Source organism: Gnatocerus cornutus, chromosome 4 (genome assembly GCF_029298725.1).
Source record: "Gnatocerus cornutus isolate USDA-ARS CGAHR chromosome 4, icGnaCorn1.1, whole genome shotgun sequence".
In the NCBI taxonomy this organism is placed as follows: Eukaryota; Metazoa; Arthropoda; class Insecta; order Coleoptera; family Tenebrionidae; genus Gnatocerus; species Gnatocerus cornutus.
In genome coordinates this window covers 20,947,875-20,965,458 of record NC_142236.1, presented here as the reverse complement: position 1 = coordinate 20,965,458, position 17,584 = coordinate 20,947,875, and the positions used below count along the sequence as shown (strand labels likewise).

Sequence of the window (17,584 nt, the reverse complement as noted above, 5' to 3'; positions counted from 1 at the left end):
TATTTTATTTTAATTTTTACAATTTTTAATTTCGAAAATTTTGGATTTCTTGAAAAGTGAAGTTTTGGAATGCCAGGAATTTTATTTTTTTTTGTTTTTTTTTGATGTAAATTTGAAATTTTCAAGTTTAGATTTTTGTGCTTTTAACATTAAGTTTTGAATTTTACATGTAATTTTTAAATTTTTGGATTTTTGGAATACGAAAGTTTTGAATTTTTGGAATTAATTTTGAAATTTCAAGCAACCTTTTCAAATTTTTGGGCTTTTGTAAGAAAAATAACAAAAATCTTTTCTTTTAGTTTTAAAAAATTTTGAATTTTGACAATATTTTGTAATCTAAAAATTTTATTTCAGTGTTTTGATTTTATAATTTTACAATCGATTTTACGATTTTTAAATTTTTGAAATTTTAAAATTTTTAATGGTCAGAACTTAAGAACTTTTGAATTGTTAGAACATTTTTACAATTTCTTTAAATTTTAAATTTTCAAAATTATAGAATTCTAACATTTTTGAGTGTGGGATTTTTGAACTTTTGTTTTTTAAAGTAAATTTTCAGATAATAATAACTTTTGTATTGTTTTTTAATTTTGAAATAATTGATTTGTAGAAACTTAAATTTTTTACAATTATTGAATTTTGAAATTTTGAAATTCCTGGAATTTTTTTTAGGGTTTTAAATTTTTGTAATTTTGAAAATTTTGAATTTTGCAACTTTTTAATTTTGTAACTTTTGAATACGAAAGAATTGGAATTCATTTATAAAAATTCCAAGCGGCCTTTTAAATTTTCAAACTCTGTTAAAAAAATTAAATATTTCAATTCTTCATGAAATTTTCAAATATTTTAAACAATTTTTAAATTTTACAATTTTACAATCTATGAATTTTCCGAAATTCTGGATTTTTTTAGATGGTTTTTTCAATTTTATTTTGTTGTTTTACAATTTATGGAATTTTCGAAATTATAGATTTGCAACATTTTTGAGTTTTGAATTTTTGTATTTTGTAATTTATAAATTTTTGGAATTTTTAAATACATACTCATTTTTTGGAATTTCAAGCACATTTTGAATTTTCAATATTACAGTTAAGAAAACAACAAATTTACAAATTTATTTTAAGAGTTTTCAAAATGGGATTTTTGGAAATTTCTTTTCCCTTTTTCTATTTTTCGAAACAACTTTAAATGTTCCAAAAAGTTTGCTATTTCCAAAAAAAAAACAAAATTTCCATTTTTTTTTTTCAGAAAATTTGCATGTTGGAGAGTGCAGTAAGAAAGTTCAAAATTCTTTATTGATAAATACGATTTTTGAGTTTTTCTCAATTTCTGTAATTCGAAAACCCGAACTGAAAAATTGGCACCAACTTGTTCAAATTTCGAACGATCAATTTTCGAAATAAAAATTCTAAAATTTAAATTTTTTTGAAATTTTACTTAAATTTCTAAAAAAGTCGCTCTATAATTTTGAAAATAGGCATACTTAATAAATAAGCTGAAAACAGTAATTCCAGAAAATCTTGAAATTCTTCGTCGATAAATAACTGATTTATGAAAGTATTTTTAAATTTTCAAAATTTTTGATTATGTTCAAAATAGTTAAAATTTCAGAATTTTGGTCTGAAATAAAGAAGTGCTGACCGACATTTCCTTAAAATTTAAGTTGTGTAAAACGTGATTTAACACACTAATAAAACAAAAAAAAAATAAAATAAATAAGTTTAAAAACAAAAGCCTGTCAATTTAAACATTTCTCCAAGTTGGTAGTTCTAAAATCTGTCCCCCGTGTAAACCCAAACCATCAAACAGTGCCAATCAGTGCTACCAACAGTTTCCAAACTTCAAAGCCATTTTTGTTTCCCCGTGCGTCAGTGCTTTACATGGCCTGCTTGCAATTAGCGTGTCACAGTGCATTCATTATCAGATTTCCACAGACCTCATTTCCCTAATCAATAAAAAAGCGTCAAGCTAAATCACACACTTCTGGACGAATACAAGAAGCACTCGGACGCGCACTCTCAACTTACTTTTGTTAAGCGAAGGCTCGCCTGAACGAAAAGTCAAAAATATAATAATTGAACATCGCATCGCCACCACCAAAACCAACACTTACTGTGATCCATCGACTCCTCGACGTACAATGACAGTTCTCCTCTCACAGTTGGCAAGTTGATTTCAGTCCTGCGGCCGTACAAATTGTCGTTTCGTTCGGAAGTCAGCTGCTTGATGCGCTCCATGGTGTAGGGCTCGTCGGAGACCACGAGGTGGCGCTCCAGGATGTTGTTCGCCTTAAACCAAAAACCGCTGTTTATTTGGAATTTACTTCTTTTAACTTCCGCATTACACTCTCCAAAATGCTTTTTTTAAATATGAAAATCTTGTATTTTTTGAAACTAGAAACATTTTGGATAATTGAAAAATTTGTTAGAACAAAAAAATTAAAAAATGTCAGATTTCCAAAAGTAAGTTTTGAAAACTATAAAATTAAATTTGTAAATTCAGAATCTATTTAAATTTATAAATTACAAAATAGAAAAATTTAAAAGCCTAAAAATTGTAAAATTTAAAATATCTTAAACTGAAAAGTGTTGAAATTCTATAATTTCAAAAATTCCAAAATTTAAAAAAGTTATTAAAAAATTGTAAATTCGTAAAATTCAAAAACTGTATTATTTGATAATTTAAAAAAAATAGAAATTGGAAGTTTCAAATATTCAAAAATAATAAAATTGTAAAAACCTTAATATTTAAAATCTTTAAAATTTAATATTTAATTACAATGTTCCAATACATCAATAATCAGGAATTCTAAAAATTCAAAAAAATAATGAAAAATCAAATAATTTTTTGTAAATTTTAGTTGAAACAATTTCTGAATAATTCAATTATTGGATTATAGAATTTAATTACTTTTACAAATTTAGAAATTTTAGAAATTTTGAATGTTCCGATTTTAAATAGTTTTGAATTTTTTGTTAACTTATAACTTTCTTACTCAGTTTTCATTTATTTGAAAATTTAAAAAGCCATATAAAATTTTGAAATTTATTCCAAAAATTCAAAAACTACAAAATTAAAAAGTCGTAAAATTCAAAAATTTGAAACTCAAAATGTTAAAAATACAAAAATCTTAACTAAAAAATCTCCAAATTACAAAGATTGTAAAACTCCAAAAATACAGAAATTAAAACCAGTTTTCGAAAATTCAAAAATTACAAAAAAATGCAAAAAATTAAAAAATTCCACAACTCAAAAATTCCAGTAATTCCAACATTAATATTCAAAAATTCTAAAAATTCCAGTTCCAGGTAATTGAAAATTCAAAAGTCCGTAAAATCTATAGATTAATAAATTGAAAAAATCAAAGTTTTAAAAATTTGAAATGCAAAAAAAACGAAAAAAGTAAAATTCAGTTCGAAACATTTGAAAATTTTAAAATTCAAAAACTCAAATTTCAAAAAATGTCCAAAAATCAAAAAAATTTTGAAAATTCCCAAATTCTATAACCCAAAAATTCCAAAATTCTATAATTTAAAGTTTAAAAATTTGAAGAATGAATAATAAAAGTATAATTACCCAACAAATCTAAAAATTCAAGTCAAAAACAAAACCAAAAATTAAAAAATCGTTAAGTTCAAATTTTTTTCTAAAATTTCAAAATTTGTGAAATTAATGATTCTAAAACCCATAAATTCCACTAATTTTGAAAATTAAGTATTAAAAAATTCTAAAACATTAAAATGTTTGGGTAATTTTAACTTTATTTTTCAGTAGTTTACTTTTAGAATTTTATAATTTTGAAATTTTGCTATTTAAAATTTGAATTTAAAAATTTTTAGAATTCATGTAAGTTTTTAAGTTTCAAGTTTCAGTTCAGTTTTTCAAATTTCAATTTTTTGAAATTATGAATTTTATTTTAAATTTTATGCTTTTCGATTTTTGAGTTTCCTATATTTTAAACTTAGATATTTTGGTTTTGCCAACTTTCAATTTTTTAGAATTTCTGTCTGAACATTTCGTACTTTTTACAATTTTTGCATTTAAAACTTTTGAATATCGTAGCTTTGGAATTGATGGAATTCTTGGATTATTCCAAACAAAATTACAATACAATTACAATAAAATTAATTTTACATTTTAAAAATTTTGAATTTGAGCTTTTGAGCTTTTGAGTTTAAGAATTCTACAATTTTTGGAGTTTTTTACGATTTGATATTTTTGGAATAATTGAATTTCACCTTCAATCGATTTTGCGTTTTTTAATTTTACAATTTTTAATTTTGCAGAATTTTGAAATGTTTGAATTTTTCGAATTTTTATCTTTTGACTTGAATTTTTTTTAAATTTTTTGATAATTATAACTTTATTATTCAATTTTAAATTTTTGAAATTTTTTGGGTAATTTATAGTTTTATTAATCAGTTTTCAAATATTGAAATTTTGAAAATTTTGGAATTTTTGAATAGATATGTATTTTAGTTTTCAAATTGGCAAAATTTTGGAATTTTGGCTATTTTTATACATAATTCATTTTTTTAATTTTCGAATTTTAAGAATTTAAAATTTAAAAATTTTTGGAATTTTTGAGTATATTTTTTGGCACTTTTGGAAATAAATATTTTGAAATTAGTGGAAATATTGAATTTTATTTTTTTTTATTTTACAAATTTTTGGATAATTATAACTTTATTATTCAATTTAGAATTATTAAATTTTTGGATTTTGTGATTTAATTTTTTGACATTTTTGAAATTAGTAAAATTATTGAATTTTTGGTTCGAATTTTTAGATTTTTTGGGTTAATTTTATTATTCAGTTTTCAAATAGTATTAAAATTTTTAAAATTTTGGAATTTTTGAATGGATATGTATTTTAGTTTTAAAATTGGCAAAATTTTAGAATTTTTAATATTTTTATACATAATTCAGTTTACAATTTTTTTAATTTTCGAATTTTAAAAATTTTGGAATTTTTCAGTTTATATTTTTTGACACATTTGGAAATTAATATTTTGAAATTAGTGGAATTATTAAATTTTTGGGTTTTTTATTTTGCAAATTTTGAAATCTTGGAAATTTAATAATTTTTTGAATTTTTGGATAATTATAACTATTATTCAATTTAAAATTCTTGAAGTTTAGAATTATTAAATTTTTGGATTTTATGACTTGATTTTTGACATTTTAGAAATTAGTAAAATTATTAAATTTTTCGGTTTTTACAATTTTATCAGCTTTACTAATTTTAAAATTTTGAAAATTAAAAAAATTTGAATTTATGGTTTGAATTTTTAGATTTTTGGTTAATCATAGTTTTATTATTCAGTTTTCAATTGTGAATTTTTTTAAATTTTGGAATTTTTGAAAAGATAGGAATGTATTTTAGTTTTAAAATTGGCAGAATTTTTGAATTTTGGATATTTTAAGATTTCAAAATTTTTGACTTTATATTTTTTGGCACTTTTGGAAGTTAATATATTGAAATTAGTAAAATTATTGAATTTTTGTTTTTTTTTATTTTACAAATTTTGAAATCTTGAAATTTAATAATTTTTTGAATTTTTGGAAAATTATAACTTTATTATTCAATTTAGAATTATTAAATTTTTGGATTTTGTGACTTAATTTTTTGACATTTTTCAAATTAGTAAAATTATTGAATTTTTGGTTCGAATTTTTAGATTTTTTGGGTTAATTTTATTATTCAGTTTTTAAATAGTATTAAAATTTTAAAAATTTTGGAATTTTTGAATAGATATGTATTTTAGTTTTAAAATTGGCAAAATTTTAGAATTTTTAATATTTTTATACATAATTCAGTTTACAATTTTTTTAATTTTCGAATTTTAAGAATTTAAAATTTTAAAAATTTTGGAATTTTTGAGTTTATATTTTTTGACACATTTGGAAATTAATATTTTGAAATTAGTGGAATTATTAAATTTTTGGGTTTTTTATTTTGCAAATTTTGAAATCTTGGAAATTTAATAATTTTTTGAATTTTTGGATAATTATAACTATTATTCAATTTAAAATTCTTGAAGTTTAGAATTATTAAATTTTTGGATTTTATGACTTGATTTTTGACATTTTAGAAATTAGTAAAATTATTAAATTTTTCGGTTTTTACAATTTTATCAGCTTTACTAATTTTAAAATTTTGAAAATTAAAAAAATTTGAATTTTTGGTTTGAATTTTTAGATTTTTGGTTAATCATAGTTTTATTATTCAGTTTTCAATTGTGAATTTTTTTAAATTTTGGAATTTTTGAAAAGATAGGAATGTATTTTAGTTTTAAAATTGGCAGAATTTTTGAATTTTGGATATTTTAAGATTTCAAAATTTTTGACTTTATATTTTTTGGCACTTTTGGAAGTTAATATATTGAAATTAGTAAAATTATTGAATTTTTGTTTTTTTTTATTTTACAAATTTTGAAATCTTGAAATTTAATAATTTTTTGAATTTTTGGATAATCATAACTTTATTATTCAATTTAGAATTATTAAATTTTTGGATTTTGTGACTTAATTTTTTGACACTTTTGAAATTAGTAAAATTATTGAATTTTTGGTTCGAATTTTTAGATTTTTTGGGTTAATTTTATTATTCAGTTTTTGAATAGTATTAAAATTTTTAAAATTTTGGAATTTTTTAATAGATATGTATTTTAGTTTTAAAATTGGCAAAATTTTTGAATTTTTAATATTTTTATACATAATTCAGTTTACAATTTTTTTTATTTTAGAATTTTAAGAATTTAAAATTTTAAAAATTTTGGAATTTTTGAGTTTATATTTTTTGACACATTTGGAAATTAATATTTTGAAATTAGTGGAATTATTAAATTTTTAGGTTTTTTATTTTGCAAATTTTGAAATCTTGGAAATTTAATAATTTTTTGAATTTTTGGATAATTATAATATTAATGATAACTATTATTCAATTTAAAATTCTTGAAGTTTAGATTATTAAATTTTTAGATTTTATGACTTGATTTTTGACATTTTAAAAATTAGTAAAATTATTAAATTTTTCGGTTTTTACAATTTTATAAGCTTTACTAATTTTAAAATTTTGAAGATTAAAAAAATTTGAATTTTTGGTTTGAATTTTTAGATTTTTGGTTAATCATAGTTTTATTATTCAGTTTTCAATTGTGAATTTTTTTAAATTTTGGAATTTTTGAAAAGATAGGTATGTATTTTAGTTTTAAAATTGGCAGAATTTTTGAATTTTGGATATTTTAAGATTTCAAAATTTTTGACTTTATATTTTTTGGCACTTTTGGAAGTTAATATATTGAAATTAGTAAAATTATTGAATTTTTGTTTTTTTTTATTTTACAAATTTTGAAATCTTGAAATTTAATAATTTTTTGAATTTCCAGTTTTCAAATTTTTGAATTTTTGACTTGAATTTTTAGAATAAATAAATATATAAAATTTGTAAAATTTCAAAAATTTCAGAAATCGCAAAAACTGAAAACTGAATAATAAAGTTATAATCTATAAATTCAAGTCAAAAATTTAAAAATTGTTAAATTTGTAAGTGAAGTTTTTCGCGCGAGATTGAAGATTTCTCACGACACTCACATGATAATGAAACTCGGGCATAAACAACTTCTTGATAGAGGAGGGATGATCAACACCTGCCTCTTCCCACGCCTGGTTGCTCGGCACAAAATAAGTAAACTTCTTCGTGGTGTCATTAAGTTGAGAGTTGAACCCTCCTTGGTTACCCAGACGATAAGTCGAACTGTGTACAAAAACCGTTAGTGTTTTGTCAAACAACAGTTGCCACTCACTTGAGAGAATAGTCAGTGCGCAATTTATCATAGACGGTAGTATAGGGGACTCCCAGAACCCGATCGATTATATGGATGATCCCGTTGGTGGCGGCGAGGTCCGGCTGGATCACAGTGGCGTTGACGCCGCCCCCTTCGACGGTCACGGTCCTGTTGCTCCCGGAAACCACCACGTTGAAGTAGAGGTCGTTGCGCGGGTCCAGAGTGTGCACCTTCGAAAACAAACGTCAGATTGACAAGCAGTGCTACCAACCAAACAAACGAACGAGAAGGATGGAAATACACGTTGCGTACGTAAAAGACAGAGACGACGATATTACCGACAAACTGAGCGGATAATGAAGCTCCCTGCATTACCGACTCACCCTCTTATCCCTGCTGTGTCCGATTCCGATGATCTTGTCAACATAGAGGCGGTTTTCCGTCACCAAATGCATCTTCAGGATGTCCTTGAAGCGGTTCTTGTTGCTGATGATGCTATTCAAGGTGTAATCGTCCGCCCACGCGTTATTGCAAGGAGCGAATAAAGTGATGTCTTGGGATCTTTCAAGAGTGTTGTAAAACTCTTTGTAGTCCGCATCGTTAATCGCCTTGACGAAACTGCTCAGTATTCCACTGTCCTTCTCCTAGGGGAATATACAGTGAAAAAACACTACTGTCATGACAACGCATCTTGATTGGTCGCTGATGACCGAAGATGTGTTGTTATTGGCGGAAGTCGAAACACAAGCGGCATGCACCAATCAGGGTGAAGGTGCGGTGAAGGTGAGGTTCAATATACACGTTTTTTTTTTTGTTTGAGAGGGGACTACTCTGTACATGCGGTTTCGTCGGCTGAAGCGAGTTTTAAAAGCGACACCCTGTACATCGCACTTACCCCATTTGTGGAGGAATTTTGTACTAAAAAACGGTGTTACACGTGTTTTCTAATTTCGCGCGAAATTTTTTAATTTTGCAATTTACATTTTTTTTAATTTTTGAACTTGATTTTGGATTTTATACTTTTTTGAAATTTTTGAATTTCACAATCAATCGGTTTTACAATTTTTGAATTTTAAAATTTATAATTTTTTTGAATTTTACAATTCTGATTTTCCGGAATTTTATGAATTTGAATTTTATACTTATACGATTTTTGAATTTACTATATTTTAAATTTTTAGAATATTTCAAATTTTGATTTTAAATTTTACAATTTTTGGATGTTAGGGTTTTTGAATTTTAAAAATTTCCAAGAATTGTAGTTTTAGAATTATTGAGAGTTTTGACTTGGGGTTTTTAGATTTTCATCAATTTTACAATTTTTGAAATTTAAGAAATTTAAAAATTTTAATTTTGTAAATTTTTGGAGATTAACAATTTTACCAATGGTAATGGTAATGGTATTTTTCGTACTTTCGGCATATTTTAAAATTTCAGAATTTTTGATTTTCACATTCAATCGATTTTATAATTTTCTAATTTTACAATTTTTGATTTTTTTAAATTTTGGAATTTTAGATTTTTACAAATTTTAATTTTTAGAATGAGTTTGATATTGAAATTTATACTTTTGCGATTTCTGAATTTACTATATTTTAAATTTTTAGAATATTTCAAATTTTGATTTTAAATTTTACAATTTTTGCATGTTAGGGTTTTTGAATTTTAAAAATTTCCAAGAATTGTAGTTTTAGAATTATTGAAAGTTTTGACTTGGGGTTTTTAGATTTTCATCAATTTTACAATTTTTGAAATTTTAGAAATTTAAAAATTTTGATTTTGTAAATTTTTGGAGATTAACAATTTTACCAATGGTAATGGTAATGGTATTTTTGGTACTTTCGGCATATTTTAAAATTTCAGAATTTTTGATTTTCACATTCAATCGATTTTATAATTTTCTAATTTTACAATTTTTGATTTTTTTAAATTTTGGAATTTTAGATTTTTACAAATTTTAATTTTTAGAATGAGTTTGATATTGAAATTTATACTTTTGCGATTTCTGAATTTACTATATTTTAAATTTTTAGAATATTTCAAATTTTGATTTTAAATTTTACAATTTTTGCATGTTAGGGTTTTTGAATTTTAAAAATTTCCAAGAATTGTAGTTTTAGAATTATTGAAAGTTTTGACTTGGGGTTTTTAGATTTTCATCAATTTTACAATTTTTGAAATTTTAGAATTTTAAAAATTTTGATTTTGTAAATTTTTGGAGATTAACAATTTTACCAATGGTAATGGTAATGGTATTTTTGGTACTTTCGGCATATTTTAAAATTTCAGAATTTTTGATTTTCACATTCAATCGATTTTATAATTTTCTAATTCTACAATTTTTGATTTTTTTAAATTTTGGAATCTTTGATTTTTACAAATTTTAATTTTTAGAATTTGAGTTTGATATTGAAATTTATACTTTTACGATTTTTGAATTTACTATATTTTAAATTTTTAGAATATTTCAAATTTTGATTTTAAATTTTACAATTTTTGCATGTTAGGGTTTTTGAATTTTAAAAATTTCCAAGAATTGTAGGTTTAGAATTATTGAAAGTTTTGACTTGGGGTTTTTAGATTTTTATCAATTTTACAATTTTTGAAATTTTAGAAATTTAAAAATTTTGATTTTGTAAATTTTTGGAGATTAACAATTTTACCAATGGTAATGGTAATGGTATTTTTGGAACTTTCGGCATATTTTAAAATTTCAGAATTTTTGATTTTCACATTTAATCGATTTTATAATTTTCTAATTTTACAATTTTTGATTTTTTTAAATTTTGGAATCTTAGATTTTTACAAATTTTAATTTTTAGAATTTGAGTTTGATATTGAAATATATACTTTTACGATTTTTGAATTTACTATATTTTAAATTTTTAGAATATTTGGTTTATAACTTCATTTTTTGTAATTTTTGAATTTTTGACACTCAAAATTTTAGCATGTTGGAATTTTTTAATTTTTAGAATTACTGAAAGTAAAAGTTTTGAAATTACTGGAATTCAGAATTTTTGAATTTTTACAAATTTATTAGTTTTATAATTTTTAAAATTTTGGAAATTTGAAAATTTTTAATTCGTAAATTTTTGGACGATTTTATAATTTTTGGAATTCTTTGCATTTTAAATTACACAATAACATTTTTGAATTTCACAATTAATGGATATTACAATTTTTTAATTTAACAATTTTTAATTTTTTGGAATTTTGAATCTTCGAATTTTATAATTTGTTTTTAATAATTTTTTAACTTTTGACTTGAATTTTAAGAACTTTTTGGTAACTATATTATACCGTTTTCAATTTTTGGAAGTTTACAATTTTTGAATTTTGACATTTTTAAAATTTTTGAATATTTTAGTTTTGAAATTAGTGGAATTAAATATTTAATTATTAGGTTTTTGCGATTTTATAAGTTTTACAAGTTTTTAATTTTTTAATTTCTTTATTTTAGAAAATTTTAAAGAGTTGAGCTAAATTTTTAGGTTTTTTGGAAAATTACAATTTTATTATTATTCAATATTCAATTTTTTGAATTTTCCAATTTTTGAATTTTGAAATATTATTTTCTAGGATTGAAATTAGAATTATTGATTTATTAGGTTTTTACACTTTTATTATTTTTACAAATTTTTAATTTTGTCATAAATTTTTAGATTTTTTTTGGGGAATTGTAACCTCATTCAGTTTTGAATTTTTGGATTTTTAAATATTTTAGCTGTGAAATTAGTGGACTTTTTGAATTTCCAGGTTCTTACAATTTTTTAATTTGGTATTTTTCAAATTTGACTTTCTAATTTGAAATTTTAACCTTAAAATTTTTGGGTTTTTTGAAATTTTAAATTTTGATTTTTTTTGAATTATGGTTTTTTCAAATTTTTGACATGAGTAACATTAAAATTTTACAAATATGTATTTAATTTCTGAATTTTGAGATTTTCAAATATTTTGAATTTTGAGTTTCCTAGAATTTCACAATTTTTGTTATTTTTGTAATATAAATTTTTAGAATTTTTGAATTTCACGATTTTACAATTAATCGATTTTACGAATTTTCAATTTTTTATTTTCAAATTATAGAATTTGCGAATGGAATTAACCACTGGAATATTGTAATTATTGAATTTAGAAGATTTAAATACATATTTAGGTTTATTTAAATTTTATAATTTTTTGAGTTGTAGAATATTAAAAATTACCAACTTTTCAGTTTTCGAATTTTCTAATTTTAAAATTAAAAAAATTTTTGAGTTTAAAAGTATTTTCAAATTTCGCGCGAATTTCGAAACTGTACAGATTCCACTAAACTTAAAGTACGGAAGCGTGCCACTAACCGCCGACATAAGCTGTGTCTGTGGTTACACGTGTAAACATTTACAATCCCATCAATTTACCTTATTCTGCGACGATTTCCGAAAAGATGAGCAGAGGAAATAAGCGCATGAGTTAATGTTGCGACACAAATTAGCAAGAAAGTGGTGGCTACGATTTCACACCACTTTCGGAGCTTTAAACACAAAGCGGGATAAAAACCGGCCGAGCGTTTGAACTCAAGCGGGCATTTTTCAGTGTTGCCAACAAACGCTCGCTCGGTGTTTGGTAAAATTTATCGTTTAAATGGCGAAAAATCGTGTAAATGTCATGGGGATGCCCACAGTGTGTGTGTGTAAAACGTGTTTTCTTTTTATTAGTTAGTAGATGACGCTCTGAATATGTATACTGGGGCTCATTACCATCGGTCCACTTGTTAAAAAGTAAGGTTGGCAACAACGCGTAGTAATTTTCATCGCTGGCAGTTGGCAGCAAAAGCGTTTGACCTTGACGCGTAAGTTGACAAAAACTTGTTAAATCCTCAATTATTTCTCTCTTTTAGGACAAAAAGTTGACAATGTGTTAACCCCAAAAGTCGCCACCTTTAATTTTCCCCCAACTTTCTCACCAAAACCCGATTCACACCCAAAAATTTTCAAAAATTCACACAGGAGAGTAGACTGACAGCAATGAGCTCTAACTACCATTTTTCCTGCAGAGATTTTTGTTGGCGCCAAATTTGAAATGCGTCTCTGTGATTGGTTGTTCAGTCGAGCGGGTAACACAATGCTGATGTTTAAAAGTTCTGCAAATCCCGCGGAATGTCAAACAAGAACTGTCAGTTCTGTCAAATTGTCACCAAATTGTAGGAGCATTAGCTATAAACTTCTTTTTCTTCATTTTATTTCATAATTACTAAAAAACTTCGGTTGCTTGTGGCGCCATCTGTTGATCAAAATCGACATGTCTCCATTACAGGTATCTAATTTATCCGTTCCAAATCCTGCCGATTTCTAAACTTGCTCCTTTAAAAATAGGTATCTCTCTGCAGGAAAAATGACGCAATGGGGGCTCATTAGCGTCGGTCGACTCATAAAAAAGTAAGGTTGGCAGCAACGCCTAGTAACTTTCATTGTTAGCAGTTGGCAACAACAGCGTTTGACCGCAACTGTGACATGCGTCGAAGCTCATCGTCGTGCGTAAGTTGACAAAAACTTGCTAAATCCTGAATTATCTCCTTCTTTTAGGACAGATCTTTGACAATGTGTTAACCTTAAAAGTCACAACATTCAATTTTCTCTCGAGTTTCTCACCAAAGCCTGATTCACACCCAAGAATTTTCGAAAATTTACACAGAAGAGTGGGCTGACAAGAATGAGCTCTAAATGCCATTTTTCCGGCAGATATTTTGCCCCTTTGATTGGTTGTTTAATAAAAAAAAACTTTAGTCGCTTGTGGCGCCATCTATTGTTCAAAACTGACATGTCTTCATTACAGGTATCTAACTTAACCGTTTCAAAACTTGTTGATTTCTAAAATTGTTCTTTTGTAAATCGGTAACCTGTCTGCAGGGAAAATGGCGTAATTAGGGTCTTTACTGTCGGTCTACTCATTGAAAAGTAAGGTTTGCAGCAACCGCTAGTAATTTTCATCGGTGACAGTTGGCAGCAAAAGCGTTTGACCTTGACGCAGCTGTGACATGCGTAGAATCTCATCGTCGTGGATAAGTTGACAAAAAATTGCTAAATCCTCAATTATCTCTCTTTTTTTAAACAAAACATTGACAATGTGTTACCCTAAAAAGTCGCTATTTTCAATTTCCCCCAAAATTTCTCACTAAAGCCCGATTTACCCCAGGAATTTTTGAAAATTCACACAGGAGATTGGACTGACAGCACAATGATCTCTAAATATAATTTTTCCTACAGAGAATTTGTGTAGGCGCCAAATTTAAAACGCGCATCTGTGATTGGACATTCAGCCGAGCGAGTTACACAATGCTGTGTTTGAAAGTTCTGCAAATCCTGCGAAATGTCAAACAAAAACTGTCTTTTCTGTCAAATTGTCACACCAAATTGTAGGAGCATCAGCAATTAATTTTTTTCTTCATTGTATTTCGCAATTACTAAAAAACTTCGGTTGCTTGTGGCGCCATCTGTTGATCAAGATCGACATGTCTCCATTACAGGTATCTAATTTATCCGTTTCAAATCCTGCCGATTTCTAAACTTGCTCCTTTGAAAATCGGTATCTCTCTGCAGGAAAAATGACGCACGGGGGCTCATTAGCGTCGGTCGACTCATAAAAAAGTATGGTTGGCAGCAACGCCTAGTAACTTTCATTGTTAGCAGTTGGCAACAACAGCGTTTGACCGCAACTGTGACATGCGTCGAAGCTCATCGTCGTGCGTAAGTTGACAAAAACTTGCTAAATCTTGAATTATCTCTTTCTTTTAGGACAGATCTTTGACAATGTGTTAACCTTAAAAGTCACAACATTCAATTTTCTCTCGAGTTTCTGACCAAAACCTGATTCACACCCAAGAATTTTCGAAAATTTACACAGAAGAGTGGGCGGACAAGAATGAGCTCTAAATGCCATTTTTCCGGCAGATATTTTGCCCCTTTGATTGGTTGTTTAATAAAAAAAACTTTAGTCGCTTGTGGCGCCATCTATTGTTCAAAACTGACATGTCTTCATTACAGGTATCTAACTTAACCGTTACAAAACTTGTTGATTTCTAAAATTGTTCTTTCGTAAATCGGTAACCTGTCTGCAGGGAAAATGGCGTAATTAGGGTCTTTACTGTCGGTCTACTCATTACAAAGTAAGGTTGGCAGCAACCCCTAGTAATTTTCATTGGTAACAGTTGGCAGCAAAAGCGTTTGACCTTGACGCAGCTGTGACATGCGTAGAACCTCATCGTCGTGGGTAAGCTGACAAAAACTTGCTAAATCCTCAATAATCTCTCTCTTTTAGAACAAATTTTTGCCAATGTGTTAACCTCAAAGTCGCTACATTCAACTTTCCCCCAAAAGCCTGATTTACACCCGCGAATTTGCAAGTGGACTGACAGCAACGAGCTCACTTTACAGGGCAATTTACAATGGCCAAAGCACCCACACAACATTTCTGCCTCGGTAACTACACTGAAAGCGATGCAGCTCTGTTTTCAATACTCGAACTAAAACCTGAAAGCTTTCCACGTACAAGAAGATACGGGTCGTCGTAAACTGCAATCTCCTCCCTTTTATTGCCAATGTTGCAAATATAATCCAGCTGTTCCTGTTCAAAAAAGTGATTAGACAACTTTCAGGGACTACGTGTATATTGTTCGTGTGGTTTGTACCGAAAAGAAAAGTGACAAGGCTGAGAAACTGCGTGAAGGAGCCGTCCGAAAAAGTGTGTTTTCCCTCCTACCTCCAGTAACTGCCGGACGTTGCTGTCCACCACCATCAGGGGCTTCTGGATGAGGTGCACCACGCCGTTCTTCACGGGGATGTTGGCTTTGACGATCTCCGACAACACGACGCCTTGGGAGTGCTTGCCGTCGCTGAGCACCGTGTGGCTCTTCACGTAGTTGATGATGTTGTTGGGCCCGCGCGTCTCCTGCGTGAACGAGATGACCACGCGCACGTTGTTATCGCCGTTGGCGAGGGTGGGAAACGGGACGTCCTTGCGGGTGGGGGCGGTGAAGAGGACCTTCTTCGGGATAACGTGGCCGTCGATTATCTTGCCGTCGATGAATTCGGCTCGTTTGTTCTGGAATTGCAACATTACAACCGGGAGGGAGATTCCTGAGGGAACGAACCTTGAAGCCTTCGTCCACTGGGATGAAAAACGTGTGTCCTCCTTCGTTCTTGAACATGTCCTGTTTGTTGTTCTGTTGGACCTTCTGGCGGAAGTATCTGGAAGGGAAATTCGACATGAAAGAAAGATGAGGGAATAACAGAAACTCACCTCAAACGATGAGGATTTATGATCAGCGATTCGTAATACTCCAAGAACTCGTAGGCCGTGGGGTTGTACACCCGCTGGGACGCCGTTTTGCTCGACCGCGTCGGCACCAAAATCTCGTCGATTTTATGGACGATCTAGAAAGAAATACGCACAATTAGGTCAAATTTCCCCCACAAATAACCGAGATATGGACCGAATTAGAGTTAGAAACGTCAAATTCGAGATGTGTAACACCTGATTCTGATCGGCCTAAGGGCAAGAAACACGATGGTGAAAACCGCATCTTTCTATCTCTTACAGATTCGGAGATATAAAGCTTCAAAATTGAATTCCTCGTGAAATTCTGCGTGAAATGAGTTGTTACGTAATTATATAGGTGGCGTGGAGATTGACTGTTTTTGAACGTTGGGGCACGTTCAACGTTTATCAAAGGAGGGATCCAAGTCGCCTCTGCTTGACGTGTGTCGTTGATAAGTTCATTGAAACTCAAAATTTTTAGTGTTCAAGTATCAAATTAGATTTTGTCCAATTGTCAGTTCGTTAATTTGCCAATTTTTAGGTTTGGAACTGTCAGATATCTTCCTAACAACAACTGTCAAAGTTCCTAAATGTCAAATTCAAGCTGTCAAGCTTAGTCAATCTTCAAAAGTTGTCAAAAATGTTTGTTTTGTTTCTCAAAAATCACCTTTCTTAAATTTAAGGTCACTAGATGAAACTTCTCTTTTATAAAAGAGAAGTTTTCATCTAGTGACCATAATTAACTTTTCAAAGGAGCGCCATCTGTGGGGCAAATTCGAAGTTTTCAGATTTGTAACAAGCGGATACTTCTTAAAAACTGTCAACTTTCACCAACTGTCAGATATACAATTTTTCATTTTGATGGTGTAATATTGACAGTTTTTTAAATGTAAAAATGACAGATTTCCTTGCAACTCCGTAACGTTGACAGTTCGCCAGTTTAGTGAAAAACGCAGTGACATGTTATAATATACCTAGACGGTGAAAAGCTGGTGGTGGGGGTATAAATCCGTGTTCCTAGCATGGGCCATCTTGGAAATAGCATTTGTGTATGCAATGATATAAATCTGATACACCGACGTATCAAATGTTGCCTATATTGCAAAATCTCTTTTACATTTTAAAAGGTAAAAACGATGTTATTATAACTTTTCTAAGATGTTTTTCCAACGATGGCATTAACATAAGTTGACAAGCGTCGTTATTGATTAAATAATGAGTTAAATAATAATTTATTTGTAAGAAGTCAATGGTAGTCGGTTTTCTTCTCTTTGTTGTAGAATTCTCAGTGATTTTTGATAAACTAGTTCGACTTTATCGTAATCCAATGATAATGAGTGTAAATACTAATTGATCTGTAGTTTTTATAATGTATAATGTATAATTTTAATGTATAAAAATAATTAAAAAATGTAGGAGTGATCAGTTTTGAGATTTTTTAAAATAGCTAAATAGAACCTAGTTTTTAATTAAAGCTCTTGTTTATTATTTTGGTCG

At 27.6% G+C, this 17,584-nt stretch overlaps 1 protein-coding gene across 1 annotated transcript in view; it reads right to left on the bottom strand.

The window, feature by feature from the left end:
• The window catches only part of Fas1 (fasciclin 1 Fas1 domain-containing), a 269,852-nt gene that overhangs the window by 3,097 nt on the left and 249,171 nt on the right, over positions 1-17,584 (bottom strand). The window contains exons 4-11 of the mRNA XM_088033527.1: positions 16,070-16,203; positions 15,921-16,017; positions 15,530-15,871; positions 15,320-15,394; positions 8,173-8,433; positions 7,808-8,019; positions 7,596-7,758; positions 2,114-2,288 (exon numbers count right to left, since the gene is read on the bottom strand). Coding sequence (XP_087889653.1) covers positions 2,114-2,288; positions 7,596-7,758; positions 7,808-8,019; positions 8,173-8,433; positions 15,320-15,394; positions 15,530-15,871; positions 15,921-16,017; positions 16,070-16,203 — 1,459 coding nt within the window. The remainder of the gene's footprint in view (positions 1-2,113; positions 2,289-7,595; positions 7,759-7,807; positions 8,020-8,172; positions 8,434-15,319; positions 15,395-15,529; positions 15,872-15,920; positions 16,018-16,069; positions 16,204-17,584) is intronic.